This window comes from Nestor notabilis, unplaced genomic scaffold (genome assembly GCF_000696875.1).
Source record: "Nestor notabilis isolate BGI_N333 unplaced genomic scaffold, ASM69687v1 scaffold12948, whole genome shotgun sequence".
In the NCBI taxonomy this organism is placed as follows: domain Eukaryota; kingdom Metazoa; phylum Chordata; class Aves; order Psittaciformes; family Psittacidae; genus Nestor; species Nestor notabilis.
The window spans coordinates 16,995-44,725 of NW_009940640.1; the positions used below are offsets into that span (position 1 = coordinate 16,995).

At 36.6% G+C, this 27,731-nt stretch overlaps 1 protein-coding gene across 1 annotated transcript; it reads right to left on the reverse strand.

Annotated features, from left to right (window-relative positions):
* NEK1 (NIMA-related kinase 1) lies at window positions 1-27,731 on the reverse strand (the record flags this gene model as incomplete). The annotated part of the gene is made up of 26 exons (XM_010020461.1): window positions 27,657-27,731; window positions 26,464-26,524; window positions 25,151-25,308; window positions 23,274-23,327; window positions 22,979-23,038; window positions 22,788-22,835; window positions 22,621-22,695; window positions 20,517-20,695; window positions 20,303-20,434; window positions 17,272-17,374; window positions 15,093-15,176; window positions 14,400-14,483; window positions 12,307-12,384; window positions 11,190-11,285; window positions 10,120-10,293; window positions 9,880-9,945; window positions 9,553-9,787; window positions 8,374-8,526; window positions 7,523-7,708; window positions 6,820-6,940; window positions 6,527-6,609; window positions 5,416-5,633; window positions 3,680-3,834; window positions 2,631-2,842; window positions 387-520; window positions 1-133 (listed from the first exon to the last, which is right to left on the reverse strand). Coding segments are annotated over exons 1-26 (3,157 nt in total), but the record flags the coding sequence as incomplete, so codon positions are not given.

Consider the following 27,731-nt stretch of genomic DNA (forward strand, 5'->3'; position numbering starts at 1 on the left):
CTTCTTGGTAGGCTCCATCTGCCATTACTAGGTGAAGTATTTTGGCATACAGATGCTTGTGTTCATTTCCAAGAATACTCTGAACTATGGATGAACAAATATCAATATTTTCATCTTCATCTTCATGTATAGCCTGGGAGAAAGGACAATGCATGTTGCCAAAATGAAAATGGGTATAGATTTAAGTAGTTCAGATTTACTAAATGCAATTCATGGTTAAGCCCAAAGTTTCTCTTTAATTCAATAGCATGGCATTTTCTTGGTTAGTATTTCAGTGTGTCAAAACAGAATAAGAGACTAAAGACATAAGCATTGATTCTAGTCAGTTAGTCACTGGCACAGTAAACAGCCCTAGGTACTTGTTTCTTAACATATTTTCCACAAACCTTGATTTTCTCATAAACTTCAATGAACTTATCGAAGCCTATTTCACACTCCAGGTTGTATCTCAGTTCTTCCAAATGGCTGAAGATGCTATCACATTCTTCACATTCACTGGCAATCTCTCCATCGCTATTATCTATAAAGAAAGAAAGCAACAGTGACAACTGCTTTGTTTTCCTACATTCTCAATGCTCTTCCTGTGTCCCTAAACTCGATTATCCACACAGATGTCCAAATGTAATGCAAGCAGGTAAGCTTAGGAGCACTAGGCAATGTTGGCAGATGCTCTGGACAACTGCAAAGAAGTAGGAACAGCCCTTTTCCTGACTGCAAAGAAATCCTGAATCCCAAATAGGAAGCACCTAGCTATCTCCTTTAAAACCCCACAAGGGTATTTGTACTGAAGGAAAACAAGGTGTGGTCTTAAAGCAGATTTTTATTTAGCAAAGTGATGTTGTTAGGTCAAGTTCCATATAGACATTCCACATTATTACAGAGGTGGAACTGGTGCGGGATTTGATGGCTGTCCCATGCTAGGGAGAAGAGCTCTTTTGTGAAGCAGCTGTCTTAACACAGGTGTTAAGAATCAGTTATTTCATTTCTGCACTGAGATGCATCTCGTTCTTTGAAGCAAGTCTAAAAAACCAGTACTAATTTAGCTACACAGTTCCTCATTCTTTCTGGGTGCATCTCCTTTGTGTAGCAAATTCAGTATGCCAATATGCGAGGGAAATCAACATGATTTTGCTTATAGGCTACAGAAAGCTTACAAACTTATTTGTAAGTCAAACATTAAGTAAGTTTAACAAGAAAAGGATCTATTTAAAAATATCAGATAGAATCCCTATGTAAAATCCTATTATAAAGTGCAAACTGGTTTTGCCCAAGAAAAATACTTCCTTAAATAAATATTTGAATTATAAAAGGACTTACCTACCCAGGGAAAACACATACAACTTCTTAGATTTTAGAGCTCATATTATCAAGTCTTTTAAAAAAAAAATACATAGTATGGCCTGGTAGGTCACAGACTTTGTAAGTTAGTATTAAGAACTTTCAATTCCTGTGTGACTAGTGTAAGGTATAATCCTGACCAAACCATATTTCCGATTCAAAATATCAACAAATACATCCATAAGAAACTATAATTGAAATAAAAAGAATGAAAAATGTATATGGATTAAAAACTCTTTAGATGACTTCTAATCCTCTATTTAACTTCTGGATCTTGATCAGATTTGGTTTCGAGTGTTGTCTGTTCCCCCAAGGTCTGAAGACCTTCCTCCTGCCCCCAACTAAATAAAACCTGCAATTCTTATGAAATGCTGTGAAAGCAGAAGGTGGGACACTGACACCAAATACCATAATGCTTGCAATAACAGCAGGATCACAGAAACGGATGGTATTGTATGTTACCAGAGTGTAACAGTAGCACTGTCAAAAAATGAAAGAAGCGATTACACCTAAGTTTATCTTAAAATACTTACTGGAATGTATTATACAGGTAATACCTTGCAGGTATAGTCACAGATTTTCAGTTTCTTTAAAGTTATCAATAAACCAAAATTACACAAAACCTGTGTTTTAGATTAGTTATTGATTTTCTACATCTTTTTATGCCTACATTTCTAACTGCACTGTATTTTACAGCAGTAGTGAAATGCTTATATTTCAACCAGAATTTAAAAAACACAACTGAGATTTCAGGATACCACTGTGTATAGCTAATGCAAAATTCTAAAAACAGTAATACATTTTTCTGTCTCTTTTTTGGTTTGACTGCATTAATAGCTATTTTGGGCTAAGAACAAGATTAATAATTTCACATTCCTTTTGACTGCCTGTTAAATTACTTAATTGTAATGTAAGATGGATCCCAGATACTCCAGTCATGTCAACTGCCATTTCTTGTACACTCTTACATTGCAGTCATGAATTATTCAAAACATATGATGTGCAGAGTCTTTGATCTCCCTTGAACAAGTTTTAAACAACTAGAGAAAAAGTGACTTATAATCATTGCCTAACAAATAGACAACATTTAATCTGCAACACTGAATGCTGCTTAGATGTTGACTTTAACATTGAGAAAATCTAAATATTATTGGAATTATTTTTAAACTTCTGTATCAAACCTATTAATTAGAGCTTTATTTCAGTATAAGTATACAATGCAAAAACATTCTTCCATGTTCAAATTGTTAACATCAATAAATAACTCATAAAACAGATGTAACAAATTTTACCTGATTGCCATTCTTCATTAAGTCCACTTTCACTGCTGGGGTTATTTTCATCTCCTTCGTCCAGCTCTGTACCATTTGTTATGCATTCGATGACATTAGCCTTCAAAGTGGACTCCTCCTCTTCACTGAATTCCTCGCTAGGCTGCTCCCTAAGCAATTGTTCCATTGAGGCCCGGAGTTCCTGCAAATCTGGATCTGCCTCCTCAAACATACTAAAGGAAAGTGATATAAAATTTACATAGTTCATACTTTACAAGACCAACCCTGTAGGAAGAGCTCATTTCTTTTGTTAAGCCAAAAAGCTGGAAAGCCACTGTAGCTGGGGGAAGACCCACAAATACGGGTGTCCTCAGTCTAACATGATTAAAGCACTGACACCACTGTATCATGGAAGACACAGGGAATAGAGATTAGATAAACAGATACCACATCGTAAAAAGATGTGCTGTAACAGTAACGTAACTTCGAAATCTTTGTATTTGTGCACTGCTATAGAACCCCGTTAAGTATAACATTGCTAATCCACATAAAAATGTGCCTGGAACTAAAAGAGATCTAAGATCTTGTCAGAATAGGCACACCAGATCCCAAGCTGCAGGGTATAGTCAAGAGCCAGGCTCAGACTTTGAAGCCCCTGAAAGACTTTGAGGGACTTAAAGGATGTCCCAATATAACAGTAGAGAAGACAGATGAGTTGCCCAGAACATACAAAGAAAGGAAATATTCAAGAAAGTAAAATTTTATTTCTAGAAGAGTGGTAGCCATCAACTTTGATCTGCTTCAGCAGAACACAAGGTGCAGAAGCCAGATGGAACAGCACACTGGATGGAATGCGAGCAAAATCCAGACAGCTATTGTAAGCAGTACATCCCATTAGCTTCTCAATTCTCTGGAACGGGGCTCAAAGTAAATGGCGATGCAACACAGGATTTAAAAAGTTTGGGTAAAATCCCCCTGCTGGTATACTGTGTGTAATTGTTAATGTGTAAATAAAAATATTCTGGATCTAAGGTGCCTGTAGAAATACTTGATAAACTTGATGCACTCACATATCCTCAGAATCAGAGGGTCCTTCTTTAGCTTGCTCATCTTCCGTATCATCTATTTCAAGATTATGTTCATGCTGCACATCTGCTACGCTGGGAACATCGACTAAGGTTCTGTACAGCTTATAAAGATCCGGGAGTGAACATGTTCTCAACAGCTGCAAAGGCAACAGAAAGCCTGTTTGGTAACAATACTAAAGACAGCCTGAGGTTACAAAATACTTGAACATGAGACTTCGTCCTTTTTCATTTGTAGACCAATTTCAAAATAACAGTGTGTCCAGCACAGATACTCTAGCTGTTGAAAATCTGAGATCTTGTATTTTGCCTCTCAGCTAAAAGAAAAGCATTCTTTCTGCCTCTGCAGGTTACAGTGATTGAAAAGCTTTAAGGACATCAGAACTGACATACAGATCCTGGGTTTGTGCAGATTTATTCATTACTTTCCAAAAGAAAAATAACATTGCATTAGCTAAATAATATATATATGCAATTGCATACCAAAGCAGTTCATACTGATACACTTAAGAACTTAATTATAAAGCACATCCATTACTTTCTAAATCTGTAAGGATACAAAGAATGTTCATTTTCCCCCTGCTCACAAGTTAGCTTTTCGGAAATCATTGTCCAATTGCCAGATAAATAGCTTCATAAACTAGGGAAATTAATGACAGACTAACTCTTGAGGAATCAAAATTAGAGAAAAAAAATCTATTCAGGTGACTACATAGATCTATGAGAACAGATGCAAGCTTGTCAATAAGCCTTATTTTCCCACATGTGTAAACAGCACTATCCCTGATATCATGCTTCCTAGCTATGCATCAACCAACAGGTACTATTTAATATTCAGTCATCCACAGTGCAACTTCCTTCATGCACTCACAAAAAGGCTGAGAGTCAAAAGAAGAAACATTCTTCCTTATCCGGCATTCCACCATCCAGGAAATCCTTTACTACATATTGACTCATCACAAGACAGGTGTGCAGTTTTCCAGAGTCCTTGCCACCACTGATTCTCCAAAAAGCGGCTGCTCTTTTATGCACTTTCCACTTTAGAACCCAGGCAAGTATTGCACGTAACTTAAGAAGTCTGCTTCATCTACTGTTTCCATAACTGTACTTCAAACATTTTAAACTCATATCAAAACCACATTCCACCATCCTATGTTCATTTCACAGACTGAGGTGCCACTCAACCCTACGTAGCTGGTCAGGAAACGCCTTCAAGAAAGCAGCTGGTTCCATTCCCTCTTTCTTCAGTTTTCCTGCTTCACAGCCAGAACCTGCACTAGTTGGTTAAATCCTGCAGGAAAAAACCCAATTACCTGGTTGCAAGAAATGACAAGATACCTTTGCATCTGTTCAGTGTGTATGTTTATGATGACAAGGTAGTGGTAAGTCTGAAAAACTGCACAAAAAGGAGAAAGCAGATAGGGAAGTTCGGAACTTCCTTATGAACTCCCTCAGTTGTCCCAGGGAAGTGGTGGCACTCCTCCACAAACACCTGGACATAGAATGCTGAACGGTGAAACCGGAGGCTCTCACTGCTGTGCAAGTCCTGCTGATAGAATGAACACAGCAGTCCTACTGCAGGGCAGACACAGCTAGACAAACACAAGCACCTGTCAAAACAGTTATGCCATCTGTTCTGGTCTCATTCAGCCACAACAAAAAAAATTAGAATAATATTACTATAGAAAAACAGGTATTTATTTTTAGTTTTTTAAACTTGCCTTTGGGTCATTTGCATCAAAAAGCCCTGTAGAAAGTCCAATCAGCAATGAACTTTTCCCTTTATTTTTTGCTGGTGATATGGAACGTGAACGAGGTACAAAAGGCTCTTCCTGTGAAGACTGAGCTGACAGAACTGGCGAGTCTGTTGGTATAGCTGTGGGCTGTATTACCCTCTGGAATAAGGGTTCAGGTTGCAGAGAATCACTGGAACAAGTTTCTGATGTGGTAAAAGCAAGTCCATTACAAATTTAAATAGATTAAAACCGCCAAGCTCTTAAGTAAAAGGTAACTAAAGTGAATAAAACTAAACTAAATTTCTGTTGCATAATTAAAGGAGAAAATAGATAGCACTGTAGAAGTATTAAAATCTCCTTCTCCTATTTTAACTTCTTAGGAACATGCAGCCCTTGGCTATAGCCTGTTGTGTTCTCAAGCCTTCTAGCTTCTCACTTATCCAGTCCATGCCTGAAGTTGCAGTGTCATCCATTTTCATGTTGCTTCTTGCCTTATACTAGATTTCTTCAAAGCTACCTCAACATAATTTGCCCAAACACTGAAAAAAACACCCTAGTTTAAGCCACCCATAAATAGATGCAATAGTATCACTGATACTTGACAATGCATTTTCTGTATGCAGACCTTCTGAAGCTAAAGATCTCCAAGAGCAAGCAATTCTTCTATGCAATAAAGATGAGATTATCATTAGCAGCTGCTTAAACCTTTTCTTTTCCAAGCTGCAGCTCAATATTAATTTGAGATGTTGATAAATAAAGCAACAGTTTTAAGTAAATAATCAGATTTTAAATAGTCATTTTAAAAGGATGTAACACTCAGAATCTTGACATTCACTTTTAAGTTTCAGTGTTGGCCACTGTCCTGTTCATCTACGCACAGTGTGGCTATGTTACTACATGTTTCCTTCTAAAGCAGGAAAAATAACACCCACCATTTGTCTTCCTAATCTATCAGAAATTTGCTTTTTAGAAGTATGAACTAAAAAAGAAAAATGAAAACAGAGAACCTGCTCTTTTGGGGTGAGTGAGGAAGTGACACTGGATGGCTCAAGTACTCCACGCTGCCAGCTGTAATAAACAAAAGACTTCAACTGACCTTTTGGAGCTTCCTTTGGTGGTTGCACCTTGTCAAGCACTAGTTTCTCAGCAGCTGCCTCATCTCTTCTCTCATGTGGTGCCCTATTATAAAATACCACATCCAGAGGAAACACCAGGTAAAAAATAGTCGTTAGTCCACTGAAAAAGTCACCAAGTGCAGTAAAACTAACATGGCCGACAAGAGTGAAGCTTTACTAAGCATAACATTTTAACTCATGTATGTAAATCCTACTCAGTTGAAGCTAGTTGTTTGAACTAGAGAGCGCGGGATCACAAGAAGAGAGTACTTACTTATTCTCTTTCTCTTTTACCCACACTTCATTAACAGTGATGGGAAATTTCTTGCTCTCCTTACTCTGGTGCTTTTTATCTTCTGTTTCCTCCAACATCTCTGCTTCCAAATCATCAGGCTCTAAAATTAAGTCATATACCTCATTTAAAATGAATCACAATCAAACAAGGGACAGGAGAGAATATACATCTTAAAGATTACACTTAAATCCTTCAGCTTTAACGATTTCTTGCATTTTGCAGAAACAACTGAAGTTTTGTAACCCCACAGATAAAAGTGTATTCCTTATACAAGAAGACTGTCTTAAAACTCCAACAAACTGTCTTCTAAAAACCTCAATAACATTCTGCCAGATGTCAGCACAGAGCTGTTATCATATAGGGGAAAAGATTCCAGCACAATTGATGGGGAGAAACAAACAAATCTCCCCCTCCCCACCAACAAAAAATTTGAAGCACTTTAGAACTCCACTTGGGTTCTAGAGTTTTCTATAAGCACACAAAAAAAGTTTCTGGAAATTTACAAAATACGTTAGTGAATCAATTTACAACATAGGCACAGAAAACACTTGGTCCTACCTAGGAGGCGTTAATAAAAACCTGCACATTACTTATGGGAAGATATAAAAGTATACAGGATCATTACTTCCTTCACTGAACTAGAAAACAGATTGTAATGAGAATTACTAATGAAATTACTTACCAGCCAGCATAACAGGTTTGCCCTCCACCCGAGTAGCTCTAGCATTTTGAGATTCTTCTGGTATAGTCATGTCAGACTCTGTAACACCGACTGGTACTGAAGACTGAGCTCCAACAGTAGGAAAAGCTTTCTCTTCCTTCTCCTCTGATGAGCACTGATGACCTCCTTCAAGAAGTTCTGCAGTACCTAACACAAAATTACGCTATTATTTAAACAGTGTTTTGGCACAGTTTGGTAATAAACTACAATGTGGCTACAATGAAAGTTGAGAATTTTGGTTGCTTTAAAGGAAAACAGAATAAAAAAGTCTGCATGCTTTTATTGTAACTATTATGAAAAGCTAGAAATATTAAAATGTTAATTCTACTTGCTACATTATCATTAGTACAAGTTTATACTTGGAATAAGCTTAAGTCCTCTTGCCCTTGAAAAGGAAAAAAAAAAAGGCAAGAATGGACCAAAAAAGAAAAAAAAATCCACTTACATTCTAAGAAACATGCTAACAAGAAGGTTATAGGACCTATCTAATCCAATATTCAGTTGATGACATCCTTTTGAAAAGCAGAATTGTTTCTATCAATAAGCAAATTCCAAGACTTCTCAACAAAATGAAAATCCTTCTCTTTAAGCACATCCTTCTTAGTTTCTTAACACTTCACCGAGTTTGAAATATTTTGGTGTCTTCCAGTATTACTTTGTGCTGACATTTAGAACTGAGGCAACACCCAGAAGTGGAAAGCTAGAGTGAGGATAGAATATGCTCCTGTAACTTCAAAATTGTTCTCAGTAGACTAAGTGGCAATCTGGCACTCCCTGCACTTGCAGCGCAGATAATTACCAGCTGCGCTTACCACTTATTACATCTAATTCCTCAAGTAAGTCAGTTTGTAGCTGTGACTCTGCTTCTCCTAGGATCTTCAGGACTGAATCAGTAGGGCTTTTGCCCCACACTTTTCTGTGGGGTTCACCAATATCTAACTTGATTACTTCCCCCAGAGTTTGACCTGTTGGGACACAAACATAAATAAAGACATTTTTAGAAACTTCTATTCATTTTCATTATAACAAACAAACCACCTTCACAAAACTAAAATCTACAAAAGCCAGAACTCATTTCACCTCAATGCATGTCAGACAGCCTAAAGACCGGGCTCTTAAGTCTGGAGTTTTTTTCTGACAATTCTATTTAATAACAGGAGTATCAACATTTGCAACTTAATAGCAGCAGGACATCTTTTCAGCAATTCAGGTGCTCCAAAAGAAAACAGAATGAAAAAATACAACCTGTTTAAAACCAGCATGAGGTGGTCTTAACTTTACCTGAAATGGAAAACTAGAAAGTCTTTTGTCCTGTTATCCTTTTCACATTTGTTTCTATTATTTCTCCCTCCAAGGAAAACAGATGATATAAAGCAATGAAGAATAGAGCAAAAGAGGTTTCTTGATCTTTTAACATACTGTGTAAAACTACTATGCTATGAAATAAGCTTGTCACAATTCTTAATGATTATTTCTACAATGTGAAACAGACCCTTAATATGACACATTAAACCCAGGAAAGAAGCCTTCCACCCAGAAAGCCAGAGAAGACAGAAAATTGGAAAATACAGGCTTGATTTTAAAGAAAAAAAGCCAAGAAGGGTACAACAGAATTAACAGATACAAACTGAGGAAATCCTCAGTTTTTATTTTAAGACTTGCATATATCTGAAGTGCTTTTTATTCCTTCTGTTAAATTAGCGCCCATTTAAATGGCACTTACAAAGAAAGCTCAGAGAAAGTAAACATACATTTAATTAGGCAACTGTTGCAATTAGGAAATTATTTGTTGAATCTCCTGCGAACCATTTAATTCCTCAGCCTGTGCCTTACTCCTTATCCAAGGGAATACATAACCACTCATTACTTAGAGGCAGATTACACGGGAGTGCTAACATGATAATACTAAAGAGTACTCGCTTTATAAAAACAGACACTACACATGATAAACTGGATTTACTAATATCATGGTGACAAGCAAAAGTACTTACGGTCTGTTCCAGAGAGCGAATCTTCCATTGTTAACTGAGCTAGAGGAACTACCAATTCAGACGCTCCAGATTTCCATTTCTTGCGATCTCCTAGAATTGGCTGGTCACCTTCTTGTTGTTCCTTTCCATCTTCGGACCCAGCTGATTCAGAGATATTTTGACACTCCTTTTTTCCTTTCTCATCGTCTTGACCTTTAAGATTTTGATTTAATCTTCTCAGTATTTCTCGTTTATTCTGAAATAACGGCCAATATATATATCACTTAAAATAGTACCTTTCTTAAAAGGTAAAGAAAAATAAATGAAACTGAATACAACTTGACATACTTGCATTGCAAAACCTGGCTTTTTTGTTTCCTCCTCAACTTCCTGGATAGCAGTTACATTTTCATCCTTTAAGTTCAAGAAGCATGAAATACAAAGTAGAAGAGTATGTCAGAAAAAAAAAAATAAAAATCTTTAAAATATTATTAGACTTCAATACTGAAAAATTATCTCTAAAACCTTTTTATTCTCTCTCAAATCAATTCTTTTAATTAATTTTACCCTCTTAGCAGAAGTACCTACCGCACCAACTTCCTTCAAAGCAGAAGTCATGGAGATGACTGGTGTACTGGGCTTTGCTGGAAGTTGTGGTTTAGGAACAGCTGGTTCAGGCTCTTGTGGTCCATGTACAGGACTATGTTCTGCAGCTCCCATGTGAAAAGGCACATTAGGATTCTTAACCCCTTTTGCTATCAGCTGTATAGATTAAAAGAAAAAAAAAATTAAAATCAACAAATTAACTTCAAGAATTTGCAGATTAAACACAGTATGACCAGATATACTCACGTAAACTTTAGAAAAGGACAATAATGCTGCATGTTTTCAAACAAAAGACACCTGCTAACTGCACATGTGAACTCCTTCAATTTTATCAGCTTCACCTTCTGCTTTTTGTAGTGATGTATTAGTAGCTGGACTTGTCACTCCATAGCACAGAGACACAAAAAAAGATTGGGAGGACCGTATCACTCTCTACAGCTACCTGAAAGGAGGATGGAGTGAGGAGACGGCTGGTCTCTTTTCCTCCCAAGTGAAAAGTAATAGGACAAGAGGTAACAGGCTCAAGCTGCACCAGGGTAGGTTTAGACTGGATGTTAGGAAAAATTTCTTCACTGCAAGGGTGGTCAGCCATTGGAACAGGCTCCCCAGGGCAGTGGTGGAATCATCGTCCCTGGAAGTGTTCAAAAAAATGTGTGGATGAGGCCCTTAGTGGCATGGTTTAGTGGTGGACTTGGCAGTCCTGCAGTAATGGTTGGACTTGATGATCTTAAAAGGTCTTTTCCAACCTGGTTGATTCTATGACTGTATGATTGAGTACACTTTGCTAAGCTACAGATCATTAATAAAATACTTAAGGTGATCCTAATGATTCTTAGGTTTGATGTACTTAAATTCTTGAACCAAATTTTTCATTCAAGTATTCTTAAGATTAGACTTCTTATGTGGGAATTCTGACTGACAGATGTTCTCCTCAGTTTAAGAAAAACAGTTATGTAAGCTTGAAAAAAAAAAAAAAACCACAGGATAGGATTTTAGTTATATGAAGATATGGCACTACATACTTTGACTGTGTGTAACATTTATTTTCTTACATGTTCTTCCCAGGCTTTTCTCTCTCTTTCATATGCTTCCTTTCTCTTCTGCTCTAACTGTTCTTTCAGAACTGCGGCTCGAGCTTTTGCTTGGGCCTATAGTAAACAAACAAGCAAAAAATGACCAACTTGAAATCATAAAAAGTATTAGTACCCCACTTCATGGAACATTCCAAAAAAGACACATTCTTGGATTACTTCATCTTCCTTTCTCTCTTATTACTGTATAGATTGTGAAGGGAGGACTCCACACCGACAATCAAACTCACCACACAAGTGTAACAACTGATCTTCTATGCTGAAGATACTGGCAACTCCTCAAAATTTACTTACATTTCTTGATTTGCATGGTTATATTTTCAGTGCATAAAATTTGTTTTGAAGCAAAATGCATTAATCACAAAATATTAAATATTCAGTTTAAACTTCACAAACTTACTCTAATATAAACACAAAAAGCTTCAGTTGTCATTTCACCTCTAGTTTTAAGGCTAGGCATAAGGTTAGCTGGTTTTTACATGGCACTTTACAGATGATGGGGGGAAAAAAAAGAATCACAGAATAGATTAATACTTGCTATGGATTGTATGGTAGAGATAGTTATTGATGTAAGAACACCACGGGGAACAAAGTTCCAATCCAACAGAATTTCTGTAAAACACCTTTGCTTTAAATGTTCTTCACTACAGGGGTATACAGCTCACATTCCAAACCACATGTAGCCCACGCCAGCACATGTTAGCAGTTTTGACTTCCTTTATTCTTTTAAATCAAATACAGTTGTTATTTAAGGTACATCTTACTTTCCCTTTCAGTATCAAAATGGTATGAAAGCCATACAAAATTGCCTTTAGGACTAAAGCTAACCTAGAGATAAATCTCAAAGGCAGGGATAGGAATAAATCCTAAAACTTGGTATACTATATCACAACTTATTTTAAAATTCCTGAGATAAAACCAGAGTTGTTACCTTGATACAGTTAAAATAAGAACCTCTTGTAGCAGATGTATGAACAAACTATAATACTATTTATAGTAAAATAAAGTATAAGAAACTTTATAGATACAAAATAAATCTGAAAACAGCAAGTTCCATCTCCTCCCTTCCTGCAGTTACCTTCTGTACTTCTATCTTCTTGCGTTTCAGTTCTGCTTCCTCACTTGATTCTTGTCCATCAGAACTGGCAGCTTCATTCTACAAAGTAAGATTCCCCAGAGAATTATCACCAATTCCTGTATTTAAAAGCTGAGTGATTAAGCGCCTACTTGGATCATTTAGACTGACTTTGACTAACACAGGTCATGATTTCACTAGGTAACTCCTCACCCTAATGTAATGTCTACTTGGACAGAACTTCATCTTTGAGATTTGTGAGAGTTTCTTATTTATTTGGTTAGTTCTGATCGGGGGTGGGTCAGGGTGGTAGTTTTAAAAGATATGAAGCTTTTACAAGCCAGGAATAAAGTAATGTGTCTAATGTTGCAAAGGAAATGACCTAACAATGCTGGGCTCTCACCTGCCACCTCTCATTACTGTTGCGTGCTCTGCAGGTAAGGTGTACAAGAAAGTTCGATGCTTTGGAATTCCAGCTTCTTCCACTGTATGTGCTCCAAAGAAGGTGGAATGGGTGAGGGAGGAATATGGTAACAAGTAAGACTGTATAATGTCTACCTCTGAAATCTCCTTTTTCAATCTCTCTTACTTCTTTCTGTGGCCTCTGCATATTCCTATTTACAGGACAGACCAACAGAGCTATACAGAGGTTTCGACAGGAGCTTTTCAGTGTTTGTGACCAACTTGTGCAGACCTTTTATTTAAAACAAAAACTATTTAGAAGGCCTATTTAGTGGGCAATTAAGATTAAACATGGGCTTATGATCCATCAGTTTAGCATTTTATGTGAGTCAGTACTAGAGATAAACTTCACTGACCAGCCTCCACAGTAATTTCATAGACTCACAAGACCTTGATTTTTCTCACGCTCCTCAAGACAAACTTACGAGAACAGCCCATGTTAGTCCTATGCCAGACTTAGCCACTAGGATATCTTACGAAGTTTGTATAGTCTTCTCAGGTAGAAACATACGTGACTCTTGCTCTGGACAATTCATTTTACATTTAAAGGGGCATGGGTTCCTCTTCGATGTACTAAAGAATTTTTGCACCTCAATTAAGTGATTGAGTTTGACTTTCTTGAATCTCATCAGTGAGATACACACAGAAAAAGTCAGTAATACACAAATCCCCCAGATTATTTTAGCATTAAAAAACCCTCCAAAACCTATACCAAGGCAGAACTCTCTTCAGCTGGGACAGTGATCCAAAGAAACAGAATAGCACTTTCTACATCTACTCACTATGCATAGGATGCATGAAAGCACTTAATGTGGGTGCTTAAAGGTGCAGGGGAAGGCAGGGCAGGAACATTTCTCTAGTTTGAAATCACAAAGTAGAACATGAATATATAAGCAGGTAATCACTTGAGAAAATCCAAACACTCTATTAAGACAGACAGGAAGGGGAAGAACAAACATGAGTACAAGATCATACAGCAGGTTAATGAAAAGATGGAAACAAACTCTGGACTACACAGATTGCCTCTCAAATGAAACTTTTTAAAACAAGTAAATGGATTGCTTCCAAGTATGCCCTAGATTATTCATTTGACATCTTAAGCAGTGCTTGTTCTGAATGTACTTTATGAATGTATTATTTTGGTTTTGTTATATTATGAACATATTTCAGAAAAGTGAGGTTTGAAAAAAGTGTATTAATTAAATTGAGTTCATGTCAGCAGATCCAACTTCAACACAAACATCTACAGAATGCATGAAAAGAATTGCTTCATATGCATTCTGTGCAAGCATTGTCAAAAAGTGGAATCTAAAGAAGTTCCTGTAACTAAAAGCAAATAAATAGAAATGTGCTGGTTTGATGAGAAATTTAACTGTAAAATTCAGATGTAACCTTATGTTGTCTTGGTTTTAAAACATTGTTGGTTTACAAGCACTGGAGTTGCACCACCAGCACTGAAGTAACAAACAGATTTTGCATATTCTGGAAGAGGTGGAAGTGTAGAACAGAATCAAATGTCAAAAATATGTGGCTATATATCTAAAACTGCCTATGAGAAAGTCTTCCCTCAGAAATATAAGAATACATCCCACAGCCACCTTCCATAAGTATTTAAGCTTATTTTTCAAACCAACCTTTTCTCCACGAAGTTTTGCTCTAATCTGTTGACGCTCATTAAAGTTTTGTAGCCGGATCTGTCTTAATCTTGCCAAATACTCCTAAGGCAAAGAATTGGAATAAGTTTCAGTTATACTGAAACTGTGCCCAGTGTGGTGAACTTAAAAATACGTAAAATTCCACCAAAAAATAAGATGGATGAAAAAAAACCCAACCCCATACTATTACTATCACCATAGCAGCATTTAATAATCTCCAGAAAAACTCTCATCTAATGAAAATTAACTGGAATGTATGTTTCCCAGTTTTAAGCTATAATCTCATTTTATATCACTGAAGGCTAAAAATGGTTATATTTATCACAACAGGATTAGATACACCAAGTCACATCTGTATGTATGCACATTCAAGAACCGCTGAGACAGACTGATGTAGACAACTTGATGTTTCAAAAAAAAAAAAAAAAAACAAAAAAAACCAAAAAACCAAACCAAAACAAAAAAACCCAAAACCAGAAAAACCCCAAAACACACCAACACCACAAACACACCTGAAGTCTAGAACTTCATACAGTAAAATATTTCCTAGGAATGCATAAAGTCCTTTTATTTTGTTCACAGCCGGAACCATGCAGGGAAACTAGGCACAGTCAAGGTCAAAATAGTGCTATTTGTGTGATGAGCAAAGTGGCAAACATGCGGCAAGCATACCTCTTCCTCCTTGTTTCTGGATTTCCTTCCTCTTGCAGAAAAGGGCCTGCCTCCATAGATATCTGCCATGTCTTGCAGTGTACCCTGTTTGCCATTTAATGGTATCAAATTTAAGGTGGCTGGAGCAGTAAAACTATCTGCTTTATCCAATAACTGTTCACTTATAAGAAACCAAATCCACCAAATCATACAAAGTGGAAAGGAATATTATCTATATTCACCTTTTTAGAAAGTATTTGGGTTTATTTTTTATTTATTAACGCATGTTCCTGAGCTTTACAAAAGCTAACTGGCACTACTGAGGTCAACTCATTGCTCCTTTTAGCATTCAAGTTGGTTTAGGTATTTTCAAACTTATGGATATTTATATTGCTGCTCTTAAACAGAAAGAAACTGGAAGCAAGATTTTGGGTTGGTTTTTTTTTTTTTTTTTTTTTGAGAACTGATTTTCTTTCTGTAGATTGTAAACTTTTACTTATCTGCCTATACTAAAATTTTCAAATACCAAGACTCCATGTCTTGCAATGCCACACAGCTACAGTGAGTAGCAAATTAGATCTGCAGTTGTCTTAAGAATAGATGACTGAAAGTATCATCAACTCACCTAATGAGTCAAACTTTAGACTGCCACTTGAAAATTAAAATTGATAGCAACTATATTCAACAGAAGCAGGCTAACTCAGTGCAAGTCATTTGATTTACAAGTCTTTTCACAACAAAGAGCTGCATATTAATTTATGATTCCTACTAATTTCTCCTCTCAGATCATCATTGTCTGGGCAATAGTCCCATCCCTATATGAGTACTGCCAACTAGTCAAATAATTTTCCTGTACAAACAGAACAAAGTTGCTAAGAAAATCTGCTGTCAATGGCAAATGATAGTACATGAATTTGGAACCCTGGCTTCGAGCTGCACCTTAAGCATCTGGAAATTACTTTACAACTGGTCAGTAACCTCCCTGTTTTATTACAGCAGCCAGTTAAAAATAAAACATGTAGGCTCAGTTGAATATATTAGAGAAACCCCAGAAATATTAACCTGAATACTTGGGTATCTTGCATTAATTGACCTTGTACGTTTATATTAATGCCAACAAAGTCAAGAACAAAACGAAAGCAGGTACTACCAAGGACTCACCTAAGAAGAAGCAGTTTTAAAAAAATTTTTAATTTTTTCAAGTTTACTGGTCTTGGAAGTTTTTTTTAAAAACACCAGAACGAGCTTTGAAGAGGAAGATTCATACTTTGCAACATCTATACTAATATCAGGATACTTCACCACCAAAGCAGTGAATCAAAGTATCTAAGAATTGCTTACTGTAAGTGAAATAATCTCTGAAACAAAGACCTGGCTGTAAATCATGATCTGATACTCAGATATAACTCAGTAGATGCTTCTATACATCTGCAGTTGGGCTCACCTCACTGCAAAGCCAGCACTGTCAGTGTAATTTCAGCAGCTAACAGTGGTATTGTGACTTGGTTCTGTAAGAACAGTGTGGAGAACCACTCAAAAAGCAGAACTCTCCACATTATGAAAACACCCGGTACAACCACACAAAGTCCTAGTGTGAATGAGTAATTTCCAAGATATTTTTTACTGCAAAACAAACTTCCTAAAGGAATATTGAATTTAGAATTGCAAGCATAAGAAGAAAGAACATTTTGTGACACTAGCTAACTAGTAGACATTTTCTGTCCACTAGCTAATCTCTAAAGAGTAAAGGTTTTGGAAACATCAACCTTGATAAAGATGGGTGTCTTTATACCTTCTTCATAAACAGGATGTGTTTTTATAAAACACACTAGTGTATCAGTTTAATCAAACCTCATTTTAGGTTCAAGCTATTGAGTAATACATGAAGTTTAATTTTAATCAAAACTTTAAAGCTATGAACAGGGAAAAAAGTAAATGACTTCTAAAATTCACCATATTGAGTAAGACACATGCAAAACCATTTAGTAACCTTTGTTAGTAAGTTTACAGTAATGAGAAATGTACTGCACAGCAACATTTTAATAAAATCAATAAACAACGCAAAAAACTTACCTCCCATTCTTAATTTTTTTTTTAACACTTAAGGAAACTAGCCAGCATTTTATGGTTATGATGCTACTTCAAAGATTCATAAAGCATGCTGAAACAGTAATATATATAGGAAGACCATATTCCATACCATATGTCCCTCAGCTCGAGCTTTGTTTTCCATGGCTTCTCTCTTCCGTTGCCAGAATTCTTCAACTTGCTTTGCTCTATCTGCAGCTATCCATCCTTTATGCCTGAGTAATTACAAAACATAGCAAGATGAAAGTCTCTGAAACACGACACCCAACCACCACCCACATTTATTCTAAGACACACACAAAAAAGAGTAACTTTCTATGAGTAAGGCATCTTCAAAAAATGCCTTTCATCAGCCAAAATACAAGCCAGACTTCTACAAAATGGAGGAAAATAGGCTCAACTAAGTTAAAAGAACAATTTTAACAAACAAACAACAGAATACCATGTTGTCCTTCTAGACCTTGGTCATCAAGCCAAAAACAAAAGTCAAACCATGATCTCAGTGTGATTATTTCTGAAAATGTCTCAGCTTGTTTCATTATTGTCATCATTCGTGAAAAAGAGGACTCCTTTCAGGTTTCCTTCATCAGTGAGCAAGAACTCATTCCATGAGCTAGTCAGTAAGGCTGACCTACGTTTGGACTAAAAGCTTCTACCACTTAGACAATTAGTACAGTGCTAGTATTCCTAAGAGTGTTCCAGCAACTCCTTTTGGGGGGATATTAGGGGATTTTTATTTGTTTTTACTGTAACTGAGTATCTGGCAAGTCTTCTAGAATATACAAAGGATTGTTTTGTAGGTGAAGCAGTTTCTGACAAATTGGTTATAAGTGAACTCAGAGAAAGCTTTCTAATAATAATCAAAACCAAACCAAACCAAACACCACCACCACCAAACAAACAACACTGAAGTTGTGTAAGATATTATAACAAATGGTAGAATGATGAGTCAACCCCTTTTCCAAAGTTCCTCTGGCCCTGTTTGACTGTGGGGGTCCAGCAACAGGCAGGAAGAAATTGGAATAAACATATAGTAACAACCAAACAGGCTGAGACAGTTAAAGAATCAGTTTGGAAAAAAGGGAGCTATTGCTAATAATTCATAAATGAATCAGCACACTAATTAAATATCCTTGCATCTTGTCTTTTCTCTCCCCTCATCACTCCCCCAAGCAACAAGGAAATGAAATGTTTTCATATGCTCCAATTTGTTAAGAGGTAGATGGAGATAAAACTACTTTGATGCAATAAAACAAACACTGCAGCTCCTCTGAAAAGGCAAGATGATCCATGTGGTGGTACTGGTAAAGAAACAAACACTTGATGATCTTCGTATTTGACTCACTACAAGATTTTTACTCTAACTGTTCACTGCATATGAACTTAACAGCAGGATAGTGAAATCTGCCTGAACCCACACCATAACAGCTGACAGTGTCGCAGCAGAGGTGCTTCCCATGCAAAGCTACCCAAACCTATTTCTCTCAAACCAAATTCACAGGAAACTTATTTCAACTAAATTTTATGAAAATGATTTTCCCTGCTCTCAAGCTGAGTGACACATTTAGCTAAAACATTTTAAGTAGATTTCTTCTGGGCTGCATTTCTGTCCAAGAGACATTTTTTTAAAGATGGTTGATGTTGAATATAGTTAGCTCTACATTAGCTGTGGTAGTGTAATCAGAAAGATTGCAACTTGAGAATTTCTCCACTTCTTTAACATACACTCTAAATTACCTGTCCTTAAGAAAATTGCAGTTATTTAAATTTGGTGATCTAAACATCCTGAATGCTTATCTTCATATTTCATCTCCAGCTGAAAGAATAAAATGCAGGAGAGAAGTACTACTAAGCTAGCTATGAAAATGAAATTGCTTCTAGATAATGATAAAGTACAAATACTTACGACATTTTAAATGGTAAGAAATGGCACCTCAATTTAAGGCTAAAGGTAATCCAGTTTATAAATATGAAAAAAAATAAAAAATAAAAATTGTGGCACTTTGTGCCAAGCACTGAGAATAAATAGAAGAGAATGGAAATATGCATCTACATCAGCTGGTAAAAATACACCTTCCAGTACTGGGCTGTACCAGGAGGAATTTTAATTAGCTCACAACAGCCCAAATGACTATAAAAACCAAAATATACCTTGTAGCTTGCAAAAATGTAACATCAGTGTTAAATGTTATTGTCATAAATTTTAAAATAGAAAAATATCTACAAAGGCAAAATATATCATAATAAAACATAAAACTGAATTAGTTTTGAAGAATAAAGGTTTTCTTTGGCCACTTCCTTTTCTTAACATTATCTCCATCTATTTCTTCCTCCACAGCATACATCACTGGATTTGCAGAAGTTTAAATAATGCATGAGAAAATTTGTCCCTCTAGGAAAGTTAGAAACACTCATGAATTAAACTTCTAGAAAAAAAGGTATTTTCCCATTTACTGATCACAAGTGCGGACATGGTTCTTTGGGCAATTAGTAACAGATCTGAAGAAGAGCAAAGAAGTTTTGAAGAAACTACTTGAAAGAATGAAATAATTTAAAATAAAAAACACCCCAATGCTTGTTTGAAATCCTTTTATATATAAAATATTCAGTTTATGGTAATTGCAATGAATAAGTATCACCAAATTGGAAGCTGCACACCATTCTAACACTTGACATTTGCATCTCAACAAGGAAAACTCCTAGGAGTTTTCCACTTACGAATAAGCAGTAACTAAAGATTCTGGGAGCATTTGAGACACTCTTCTATGCTAGACAGTCAAACACTGAGATGTAGAGAAGGCAGCCAGCATGAGATGGAAGCATCTTGGCAGGAAACACAGAAAGCGTAACTATGAAAAAAGCAAAGGAGGAGGCTTATAATGTTATCTGCAACTGCATTAAGCCAAGAATTTTGGCTGAAATGTAGTTTAGTTACAGTTGATAGTAATCCATTTTTTCCGATACTGGGGAAGCCAAGGTTTCCATTGGTTCTAGAAGAATTGCAGTCTGTGAAGGACTAACACACAAACAGACAGCACAGTACCAATGGCTAAATGTAATTTTGAAACATGTCCAACTAGTAAATGAAACGACACAGAACAAGAATCTAACACATAGGGACATATGGGTTATCACAGTCCAACCTGTTTGCATTGGCTTGTTTAGACACCTCCTTCAATCTTTTCATTTTTTTCCTAACTGCACCAGCATCAGGTAAATGGTGATGACCTGCAGGCCCCTTAGGAACTCCTGGACGTATTCCAGGTGGAATTCCTCTGTAGATAAATACGTACAGCAACTTTCATTACTTTCGTCTGAAGCAGACCACATGCAACTTCTAATGGAACGCAGATGTACCTTTCAAGAGCTTCTCGGCCTTGTAGTCTTGCCCTCAATTTGGCTGCCCTCTCTTCAGCTACTCTAATGTTTTCATGTTGTTGTTGCAGCTGGTCAAAAATAGCATGATAGTGTTCATATTGTCCTCTGGAAGAAACAGGAAAAGGACCAGCACCACCTCCACCGCCATAATAAGGTGCCTGGAAATCAAAAGGGGTAGGGTGGAAACCTCAAATTCTGGTTTTAACAAGCCCTTTCAATCTTCAATTCATCAGAAAAATAAGAGCATTAATATGTTCTGCAACAAACCCCCACTTTTTTCATGAAGCTGGAAACAGTTAAGCACACTTCTAAGGTTGGTGAGCGGCATTAAGTGCAGATTTATCTGAGGATCACCATCATTACTAACCTATAATTTGGTTTTACCACCAGAATTAAGATTATTTCCTACTAAAGCTCAGATCTGGGGAACAAGCTACTGTTTCATGCAAATTATCTGTCATGCTCAAAGAAGTAGAATTCCTACAGAACCTTCATGTGAAAATAATAAAAAAAAAAAATGTTGCAAGCAGCTGTGTACAGTAGTAGCCAAGGATGGATGCAGAAAATGTGAAACTGGCAAAACAAGGTTAAGGTTGTCAGCACATGCATAAAAATGTTCCGTCTGCACCTGAAGGAAGCAGTCAAATAGCCCATGGTAGTTAATCTATGGAATTTGTTTGAACAATAGCATCAATATTCCTTCCAGTGTGGTCTTAAGTATTTTAAATAAATTCAAATAGGTGATTGCAGATGTGGCAGGTTTATGATTGCCTACTTAGAAGTTCCTGAACAGATTATATTTGACAGTAGAATCTAGCTTACATTCCGAATTTCAGTTGCTCAAAATCTGTCAATAGCTCCTTATGATACATATAATAGAAACATGATTGTTTTCAGGTACATAGCTCTCATCCAAACGTGACAATGCTCATCTACTGTGTTGTATGGAAGCTTGTATTGGTGCCTGTCAGTTTTATCCTGAGAGAGAAACAGAAGGATGGCATAGGAAGCAAATGACAGGTTTTGGTTCTTTCCATTAGGTTGGTACGTGGTAGTTTTTAAAGTCTGGTATGCTTCAGTCTGCTTTCAAATATGCTTTATTATCTGATGTGTGGCACACATCCAAAGATGATGTCTCTTTTGAAATAATATATTTAATAAGCAGTTACTGAAACCTGATCAATATATTCTTCATATTCTTGTAAAATAAACAGAAAATAAAACCTCTATTCATGTTGACTCTACTGCTCAATCAGAGCTTTTTTACAAAAGCCCTACTAAACCTGTGAAGGCCAAGTATTTTTGTAAGACTCCCTACCACCACAAAAAAAAAGCTGTGTTTTAATTCATTTTCCATTGTCAGACAGATTTACACAGCAATACTTGCAATTCCTGCACTGGCTCTGTCTGATGAAAGTACACAGACCTTTATATTCAACTAAGTTCAGGAGACTATTTCCCAGAATAGTTATGTTTTCATAAAACTACGACACACACAAACAGGCAGAAAAGAAACTGTCATAGGAATCAGATTATGTAATAAGTGAACAGCTAAAGAGTTTACTGCTTTCAGAAAACAGAATTAGATGTACTTATGATTTTTTTACCCCCTCTCCCTCCTAAACAATTTATGTTGCTAAACAACAATGAATGCTTAGAAGCAGGTGTTTAATATTGGGGAAGAGGCCCATTATCATATTAGGAGAACCTGGAAAAAAATTTCAACAAAAGAATTCAAGAACAAACTTGAATGTGAAAGAAGCTGTTCATGCACAGATTCAGCACAGGAAAAGTAGCAAAAGCAGGAGTGGAAAAAAGAAAGTGGTGAATGAAAACCGTTACTGACAGAAAGGGAAGAGATTCAGAAATTTAGTTAAGTATTAAAAATGAAAATTGCACATGATCTCCAAAAAGCCAGGGAAGAGAATCTGTTACACAGTTTCTCTTAAATTATCCACCGCTTAATAATGGGCAGCCCCAAGAGTTGACCTCCAAGAGCAGATCTTTCTGAAAAGAGAAGACCATGCCAGATAACCAGAGGTGGGGGATCAGACTACACCACATTTCTGCATCTGCTGCCAACCTTAACATCACCACTTCCACCTGAACCAAGCACATTCCTCCATCCTTGTTCCCTGGCTCTGTTTATTCGTTCCATCTGAAGAAGAAAACAATACAGGAAAACAAAATTCAAGGAATCACTAGGTAAAAATTGAACTTCACTATTAACACATTTTAAACATTTTTTACCCTTTCTTTTTCTGATCTTCTCATTTCATCTGCCTTCGGTAAACTGATCTGCAATGTGTAAGGATTAAATATTTTTAGTAACTGGGAAATTGACTATGCCGTATTTGTATGCAACAGATAACACACCACACCACATGCCATTTCATTAAAATTACTATGGGTGGAAAAACAGTCTCAAGAATCTTGTCTACCTGATCTCTTTGGCGTTTTTCTTTTTCAGGCAATTCTAACCTTTTCTTTTTTGAAGGTTCCTGAAAGGTAAGCATATAATTTGGTATTTATTACTGAGCCATGATCTATCAAGTCTCTATCAAAATAGGTTAATGCTCCAACTGCTGATACATGTCCATGAAGATTAAGAAAATCACTGTTACATAATGTCTGGAAAAGATAGATAAGGAGGAAAGGTTTGAAGGTTTTACTTCGTCATTCTTGCTCTGGACTTAGCTTTTGCTTAGTTTGAAAATTAAGATGATTTCATGATACCTCAAACATTTTCCTCCTTTCTTCCCCTGGATTCATTTTCTTCATTGGAAAGGCCTGGATAAAAGGTGAAACTTCAAATTAGATGGCATGATGCTAGAATGTGAGAAAAATTGTCATCAGAAAAAATAAAATAAAATTGTATCTTAAACCCACAACTTAGGACGTCCAAAATGGGGTTTTAAATAATTACTCAAGAGGTTTTAAATGAAAAGGACTGCTAGGATATAGGGGTAAATGCTACTGTACTTGCTCATCCTCTGCTAAAAGCTCTGCCTCGAAAGCTGAAGGCAGTGATTTTTAAGTCTGTTTTGTCTTAATTTTTCTTCTCCAGCAATAACATTCTGCATGACAATCTTTTCCCATTATACGTCTTTGAGGGTCCCTAGATATTAAGATTCTCTTATTTAAAGAACAGATTTATTATGTTATCATTAGGCTCCTTCACTTGGGTAACTAATCAAAGCTCTCTTTAGCTATGGAAGAAAAGAACGCAGCCACTATTGAATACCTGATACAAAGAAGCAGCTGTATATAATAAACCATGCTGCTTACTTTAATCTTCTCAAAACAGTGATGGTTACTATTATAACTTTTTTTTCTAACTATACTAGAACACAGAGACTTTCATTATATTTTCTTCTGGCAACCTAAAATCCTATGAAATGAGTACTTCAACTATTTCAGAAGACAGAAGCCTTTAGAGACTTAAGTCAACATAGTTAAACTACAGCGATTTAATGCAGTATCACTAAATACAGGAGATGCTAAATGCCCCTCTGAAAAGCCAGCTGAAAGCTGCAAGCTCAAACTACTCTGGAACAACAGCAAAGAGAAGAACATTTTTATTACGCTGTAGCCGTTATTTCTATTCTGCATCTTATGCCTTGTCACTAGGTAGCATCCACACAGGCTACTTCTTAGAATTGCAGCGCTACTGACTTCTTGGATGCAGCAAGAAGGTATTTCCTCAGTCTCTACCCTGCCACTTTGAGTCTCTATGCAAGTCAGATCAGTGTTAGCGGGTGAAACTGATTATAAAGTGCAGACTAGCAGATTGTTGCACAACCAAGCCTTAAAACATAAAAACCTCACAGTCTCATAAACACACACAAGTATTCCGTTCCCTTCCTCTTAAGTTTTCAAGTTGTGTATCGCAAGACAACAAGGCTTTGGGATCAATGAGCTTTTCCCTAAATCTCCAATAATTTTTGAACCTCAAGGATAATTTATAAGTCAAATTTTCTATCCACCTATCAAATTTGACAGATGCATAGAGACAACAGTATTAAGTTGCCCAAAGTCCCATGGGGAGAAGGAGGGAAGAAAAGTTTTATGTAATAAGGACAATAGAGAAAGCAACTGGAAGAAAGATCAAAAATACCATACGAAGGTATACAGAAAACTGTATCTAATTAGCTCATTAAATTAAATCCAGGAAACTCCTCTTCCAATTACACAATTGGTCTGGCTGACAACATTTTTGAGAATGACTAAAAAAAGCTTTCTATTTTTTGAAAATGTAAAGATTCTTACCAAGTGCCAATGACCTTGGCATACCTGACAGACTTTCCATATGTCTTACAGTGGTCAACACCAACAAAGGAAATGAAAACATGCAAAGCACATTTAATTCAGCAGTGGAATTAAAACCCAAAGCTAAAGTAGCAGTATACAAAAATCATTCTATTAAAACCAACCAAACAAAACCAAACCAACAAACAAAAAACCAGTAATAAAGCAAACCAAGCGTCTGAACTACTACTTTTTCCGCAGATGCATGTCTCCACATAAAAGACTTTTTGAAAAGGAATACATAATACTTTCATAGCATTTAAATAAGGTATGAGCAGAACAGTTTAAGTAATTCAGCTTCTTACCTGTCTAGATTTAGCCAATGGCTTCTTATCATTAGGCTTTTTAGGTACATCACAAGGCTTCCTCATCACTAAAGGCACTCCATATTTTGCAGCAGGTTTGGTAATTTTCTGAGCTGGTGCAACTGAAGCCAATATTTGTTCTTGAGCTGGTCTTTTAGCTAAGATGAAAAGAAAAACAAAGTAAAACAACAAACAGAACACCCAACCCTCTTTTACAGCAATCCAGGCTAGCCAGTGTACCATGTTTCCCTCTCCCAAGACCTTGGAACAGCAAAGCGGGAGGAAAATGGGCAAACTGCTAACATTTTGTTCACATGAGCTGATGCGCAAGTGCAATACACCCAGTTGTTCAAAACAGCTTGTCTTAATTTCATGCTTGATAACAGCAAAACACAATCCCTGAGCCTTTCACCCTCAACACTTCAAACTGGAGAACTGAAGTTTTTTTCAGCTGCCATGCTCTATTATCCAGTTGACAGAGGGAAAAGTTTTCCTAATAGAATGGAGGACCATGCTTCCCATCACTAACAACGCTGGTCTGCAACACTAATGTCAGCAGAAGATGAGTTCTGGAAGAGCTTCAGTGGCTTTCAGGGATAAAGTTTTCCCTGGAGGGTTTCTAAACATTCGCCAATATTGTGGATTTGATTCTGTGTTAGCAGGGCTCTCTTACTACAGAATGGCAAGACAGCAGTGAAACACTTACAGAACATTACCAAAAGACACCAAAGCACTTGCACAGCTTCAAGTAATTATGAGGAAATAATTAAAAAAAAAAAAAAAAAAGTCCAGGAAAAGAAAGGTAAACTAATGCAGGAAAACAAAGTAAGGTAAGAGCATCTTGACAAAATGAACCACTATCTAGTTTGCTACCAGTAGCAGAAATTCTACTGCTTTGGGCTGAAGTCAGGGCTTAATCCAGGAATCTCTAACAAAACCTCTCACCTTTTTAGAAGAAATGATATTTCTCATCACCCATTTCTCATTACTAAGGGGAAAAAAAAATGTTCAGTAGCAAGATATAAATTATTTCCTGCATTTGTAGTCTTCACTGTCTCCTTAAACTCTGGACACATAGCATGCTGCAACTGGAAAAAGCTCAACTAAAATATCACAGGACCACAGTTTGTATTTGCATCATTTGTACCCTGCATACACCCAGCTCCCCAGGGGAGGGAGTTAAAATGCTTCCCTCTTTCTTCCTGAAACTTCTAGTATCAGGTATAAGAACATACCAAAACCAACAGAAAAACAAAGCCGCGTACAGCACCCTGCCAGTGCTGAAAGCAAAAGCACTTTACACACTTACTTACCTGGTGCAGCATGTTGTCCAAACTTCTGGAAGATTTTGTGATTGAATTCTTCTGCAATGAGCTAAACAAAGAATTGAAGTTGTTAGCCAACAGTACGTACAGCTGAAGATAGAAAGAGTACATTTTCAGAAAAATGTGCCACTCCCAATAAATAACTAATAGCATTTACTGCAGCTTAAATTTAAATCAATACTCAACCTTATGTATCCGATTTAGTATCACAAACATTAATAGGAAGCTGGATTCAGTGGTTTCAAGCACTTCAGCATATTTACTCACATAATTAAAAAAAGTGGTTTAGTCTGACTTCTAGTTGGTGTGTTGCCTCATTTATGACCTAGCTAAGAATCTAGAAGAAAGTTAATACATCAACATAGTTTTATGCATAGTACATTTTAGATTTCTGTATAGTTGCCAAAGTTCACTTCAATTTCTCAGTTAGCTGTATCAAAAAACAGTCCTTTAAAAATATTTGCAGTTTTTAAGCTTCTCTATCCTTTTCAAGATGGGAAGATGAACAACATACAGGGCATGCTGTCAGCATATCGAACTATCATAATTAAGTGTGAAAAATAGCTTTACTGGAGTAAAACACTTAAGCCTAGGCAAAGGCCATTCAAACATTAATAGGCCATCATCTCAAATACTCTAGGCAGTTCTGAACACAAAACTTCAAAAACCAGATAGTAGAAATTAAAAAGGCTCAAAGAAAAGCAGCAAAGATGAAAGTATTGAACAGCTGCAGTACAAAGAACAAATGCAACGTATAAAAAGATGACTGAGATGCAATGTGATAGCTCTAGATTACCACAGGTGATTTTGCAGAGAAACACACGAGGGCAGCAAATTATAATACCACTAATAAGTGTGGTATGACTGAATATAAGGAGGAGGTTTAGAATAAACAAAGTTGATGCTTTCTGCAACACATAGCAGACCTGTGAAATTTCTTACTGATCATAAAAACTTACACAGGTTCAAGGAGAAAACAGGTAAGCTCATAGACAAGAAATCTGCTGAGGACAACTAAATACCAAATATCCTTCCTGAGCTGATGCAATTGGAAACAAAAAATGAATGCTGGCAGAGTATTACAGAGTAAAGTCACACAGGCTTGTCTTGTTCTTATGCACCTCACCAGGCACTGTTTATAGCCAGTGTTCACTGTTCACAAGTCATGGAGCAAGACTGACTTTTAGGTGAGCCACCACCATGTTCTCATTTTCTAACATCCTGCTTTCAAACACCTCATTGAATCCGAGTGCCAT